We start from the raw sequence: 4621 nt of genomic DNA, 5'->3' as shown, positions 1-4621 counted from the left end.
CACTCGACATTGAGAATGAGGTGGTCATAGCCGAAGCCGGACACCCCGGCGATGGCACGCGCGGCATCCTCGCGGCGGTGGAAGCTGATGAAGGCGAAGCCCTGTGCAGGGGCGGGGTGGGGTCAGGGGCACAAACTAGGACAGGCGACCCCAGGACAGGTGACGTGACCCTCACACAGCCCCGCCGCACCCGCCTGCCTGCCCACCTTGGACTGGCCAGTGGTCTTGTCCTTAGCCAGGTAGATGCGGGAAATGGAGCCGAAAGGCCGGAAGAGCTCCTGCAGGTCGGTCTCACGCGTGTCCTCTGACAAGTTGGTGACACGGATGGTGGCGTTGTCGTCGGCTGTTCGGGAGAGGGGAGGTGGCTGTGAGGGGGAGGCTCCTGCCCGGCCCTTGTGTGCACGCTTCGGGGATAATTACGAGGTGCCGGGAGAAGCCCACCCACCAGCCTGGCATCAGGGTGCCCCTCACCTCTGCGGTTGGGCTGCATGGACTCCCCGCGGCGGCTGGCCCCGTCGCGCAGGCTTGGTGGCACGTACTTCCCTGTCTTGTTCTGCGTGGCCTGCACCGGCTCCAGCTCTGGGGACCAAAAGACAGTCGACTGAGTTCAACCTCACCCTGGCGCGGGAACGGAGACACAGCCGCCCCAGGAAGCTCAGGCTTCAGTGCTGACCCAGCGCAGGCACTGTGTGCCAAGCCACAGGCAGCCAGTTGGCCATGAGGACACCAAGGTGACACCTAGGAAGCTGACACCATTTGAGCTCCTGGCCAGTGACATTGGCAGAGGAAGAGGGAGCCCTGACCCCACCCCACAGAGGGCGGGTTGGGGGGGGAGCGGGCGATGGGAATGGCAGCCTCACATCCACAGCGACAGCAGGCATGGGACACACGACAGGACAGTGCCCAGCTTTCCCTTGCATGGTAGGCGACAAATGCACGTCTCCACTCACACTCACCACCAGCAATCCCACCAAAAGATTCGGACGGTACAGCCCCAGGCACGCAACAGACACTACACGGTGCGTACACACGGTGGGATGCGCAGCACCCTGGGGCCGACAGACAGCAGCTCCCCTCAGGACAGTCACAGGGCCACCAGCAGAGTCACAGCTGCCAAGTCACATATATATGAGAGACGCCCGTCTCCCAACCACAGGAGGTACAGCCAATTAGGAAGGCATAGACGCCCTGAGGAGAGTCGGGTGCCATCAAACCTGCCATGCTGTCGTACGGGAGATGACAGCACAAAGGCAGCAGTGGGGACAGAACCCGCGCACTGACAGCAGGACCCCCCGCCCCCGCAATGGCAGCCAGCATCCCCAGCCCTGCACCTCCCGGCAGCTTCTCCTTCTCGCCGGTAGACAGGCCCAGCTGCTCGGCCAGCTCCTTCTGCATGGGACCCAGCGTGTCCTTGTAGGGGCAGCGGGTGGTCCAGTGGTCGCCCTTGCAGATGCGGCAAGACACGATCTTCTGGCCTTTGAGTTTGTTCATGGGGTCCTCCTCCTCCTGGCAGTTCAGGTCCTGGCAGGGGCGGGTTGTGGGGAGCTCAGAGGCGACTGAGGCACCCCGTTTGCCCCCACCCCAGGATGTCAGCCCCACCTGATTGCCCCGCTTACCTCTTTGCTGGTGATGAACGTCATAGAGACATCATCACTGACGGTGGTGGTGGCCACATTGGGTCCCGGGGGGTCAAACTCTGAGTTCCCGAACTTCTTCCAGTTCTGGGCTCAGGGAGGGATGGGGGACAGTTGAGGGCAGGGGCAGGCAGGGTTCCACAGGGGGTACCCTAGACCTACAGCAGCCATCCCTAGGGTGCCTGGGCCTCGAACCCCATTTTCATCCTCCTCAACCACTCCCCGGATAGTCCTGGCGACAGTTCCCATTTCCTGAGTACACGCCAGGCCAAGCTCCAGGTGGCAGCTACACAGCCTGGGGCCTGTGCAGGCTGGCGGACCAGCTCCCACCACAGCGTGATACTCAGGGACGTGTAGGGGTCCACCCAGACTGCCGGGCCCTTGAGCTAGAAAACCTGAGCCTCAGCTTCCTCCCTTCCTCCCTTGTAAAACGGGAACCACAAAAGCTTCCTGCCTCCCTGGGCTCCTAAGGAGACTGAATCAGAGAAACACTTCCTGCAAGGTGTTTGGCATGGGGTATGTTATAATTAAGCGCACAGCAAGCTGTTCTAAGTGTATTTATTGCTAACGCTTCTAACTGCTGCGACCACCTCCTGCCTCTGTTCCTCCAGGCTGACAGGCCAAGAGGAACAAGAATCTAACCCCGGCTGGGCCCGGTGGCTCCCTCCTGTAATCCCAGCACTTTGAGAGGCAAAAGCCTAGCAGTGCACACCTGTAATCCCAGCTACTCAGGAGGGTAGGGTGGGAGGATGGCTTGAGCCTGGGAGTTCAAGGCTGCAGTAAGCTATGATCGTGCCACTGCACTCCAACCTGGGCAACAGAACTGGACCCTGTGTCTTTAAAAAACTTAAAAGAATCTAACTTTCACTCGATATTTATAATCGAATGTATTTGATATTTATTAATATAATTTGATATCATCAAACTTTTATTAAATATTTATCATCATTTATTTTATTGCTATTTATCATCGACTCCTATGCCCTGGACTTTCCAGAGTCCCAAGAGAGTGCAAGCACTCCAGGCCTCAGTTCAGCTTCAACAAAATAGGTACGAAGAATTAAGCCCCGCTGGGTGCGATGGCTCACGCCTGTAATCCCACTTTGGGAGGCCGAGGCAGGTGGATCACGTGAAGTCGGGAGTTCGAGACGAGCCTGGCCAACATAGCAAAACCCCGTCTCTACTAAAAGTACAAAAATTAGCTGGGCGTGGTGGCGTATGCCTGTAACCCCAGCTACTCGGGAGGCTGAGGTAGGAGAATCACTTGAACCCAGGAGGCGGAGGTTGCAGTGAGTCGAGATCGTGCCACTGCACTACAGCCTGGGGGACAGAGCGACACTCTGTCTCAAAAAAAACAAAAAAAAAAGAGTTAAGCCCCATCTCTAAACACAAAGGTCCTGGAGCATGGTTTCCCAATTCCTCTGGGTTAGGCCTGGGGAAGGAGCGCCTCACCTTCCTCCTTGCAACAGCCTTTGAAGCCTTCCGGGTCTCAATCCTGAAGGTGCGGACAATCTGAGGATGGCAGGGGAGAAGGGTCAGGCTTCTGGGACTAGGGGATCTCCTTTACCAACCCCCTCAGCACACCTCGCCACCTTCTGGTCTAAGGGCCCCCAAGCACAAGGGTCCCCACTCCCTGCCCCCCTAACCTCACCTTGAACTTCTTGCCATCCTCATCTATCTTGTACTCTGTCACTGTCTTTATGTTTCCGTTGATGACCTCCTTGGGAGGTGGCAGTGGAGCTGGGAGAAGGGGAAAAACAGAAGGACTGAGCCCTGGGTCATGGGGACCAGGAGCGGCAGGGCTGGAGGGAGAGGCAGCCCGGACACGGAGTGGCAGTCCTCACTCACCTCCCGGCAGTAGCTCTGGCTCTGGGCTGGTGTCGCCAGTGGCCAGAGGGATCCCCTTGAGGAGCTCGCTGGTAACACATTTGTCTGCAAGAGGCAGCGTGGGGAGGAGGGGTCAGCTCCAGGGCAGGAGCTCCCCAGCTGCGATGGAAGGGCCTTTGGGATGACGCCCACAGCAAGAGCTGAGAAAGGCAGGCCAAGGGCAGAGGGCTGACCAGGCAGCGCACTGGGATAGCCCTGTGGGGACTCGGAGTGGCAAGGATGGGGGATCCCTCGTAGGAAGGTGGGTGCCAGGCCATGAAGCCAACCAGGCGCCAGCAGAGAAACAGGAGACGGGAGATTACAGCTTTCTCCCTGGAGCAGGGCAACAGCTGGGAGGACTTGGGCAGTAGCATGAGAGGAACAGGGACCCGCCGGGGAACACCTGGACTTGGCAACAGGCGGCTCCCAAGGAGGATGCCGCGGGGCAGGGGCTGGTCGTGACAGGGGACACGGTGCCAGACTGGGAGATGGAAGCAGGCGGCAGTCGCCCGGCTCGGGCCTGGCCGCGATTACCCCGGGCGACCGGGTACACTCACCGTCCTCCCCCTCCTCCTCCACCTGGTCGGCCCAACTGGGCTTCGAACTGCGGAAACAAATGTGTGGGAAGCGAAGATTAAGTCAGCAAGGCCAGGTCTCCGCAGCCTCGGCACACCCAGGCCCCCTAATACTTCCCAGAGCACCCCAACCGCTTCCCGAGCCCCCTTCCGCGATCCCGGACTCACTCAAAGTCTCCAGTAGGCATCGCAAAAAGTATTCTCCACGCAGCCCAAGCCCGGCCAGAGAGCGGAAGTGGGTGGAAAACGAGACTTCCGGTGCCGCCGTCGCGGCTAGAGAGGCCCAGCCGCTGCACCCACAACGACACCTGCGGACGGAGGTGGAGGCGCACGCGGCTGTGTGTGCTGCTGAACGCTGCTGGTACCAGAGCAGGGCTGGCGGGGCAGAGGCTGATTTCAGGGCTGGTCCTATTAACCTTTAAAATTAAAATAGGCCGGGCGCGGTGGCTCAAGCCTGTAGTCCCCTCACTTTGGGAGATACAGACTGGAGCCTGAGGCAGGAGAATCGCTTGAACCCGGGAGGTGGAGGTTGCAGTGAGCTGAGAT

General features: G+C 59.5%; 1 protein-coding gene across 1 annotated transcript in view; it reads right to left on the bottom strand.

Moving 5' to 3' along the window:
- EIF3G (eukaryotic translation initiation factor 3, subunit G) overlaps positions 1-4339 on the bottom strand; it is a 4889-nt gene extending 550 nt beyond the window's left edge. Inside the window, exons 1-10 of the mRNA XM_011954956.1 lie at positions 4244-4339; positions 4058-4104; positions 3483-3566; positions 3286-3374; positions 3087-3146; positions 1617-1721; positions 1332-1521; positions 472-579; positions 207-343; positions 4-101 (exon numbers count right to left, since the gene is read on the bottom strand). Of these exons, the coding sequence (XP_011810346.1) occupies positions 4-101; positions 207-343; positions 472-579; positions 1332-1521; positions 1617-1721; positions 3087-3146; positions 3286-3374; positions 3483-3566; positions 4058-4104; positions 4244-4263 (938 nt within the window). The 5' untranslated portion in view covers positions 4264-4339. The remainder of the gene's footprint in view (positions 1-3; positions 102-206; positions 344-471; positions 580-1331; positions 1522-1616; positions 1722-3086; positions 3147-3285; positions 3375-3482; positions 3567-4057; positions 4105-4243) is intronic.
- Between the last annotated feature and the right edge of the window lie 282 nt (positions 4340-4621).

The sequence above is a fragment of the Colobus angolensis genome, unplaced genomic scaffold, assembly GCF_000951035.1.
Source record: "Colobus angolensis palliatus isolate OR3802 unplaced genomic scaffold, Cang.pa_1.0 Scaffold39, whole genome shotgun sequence".
NCBI lineage: Eukaryota > Metazoa > Chordata > Mammalia > Primates > Cercopithecidae > Colobus > Colobus angolensis.
This window is presented reverse-complemented; position numbering and strand designations above follow the sequence as displayed.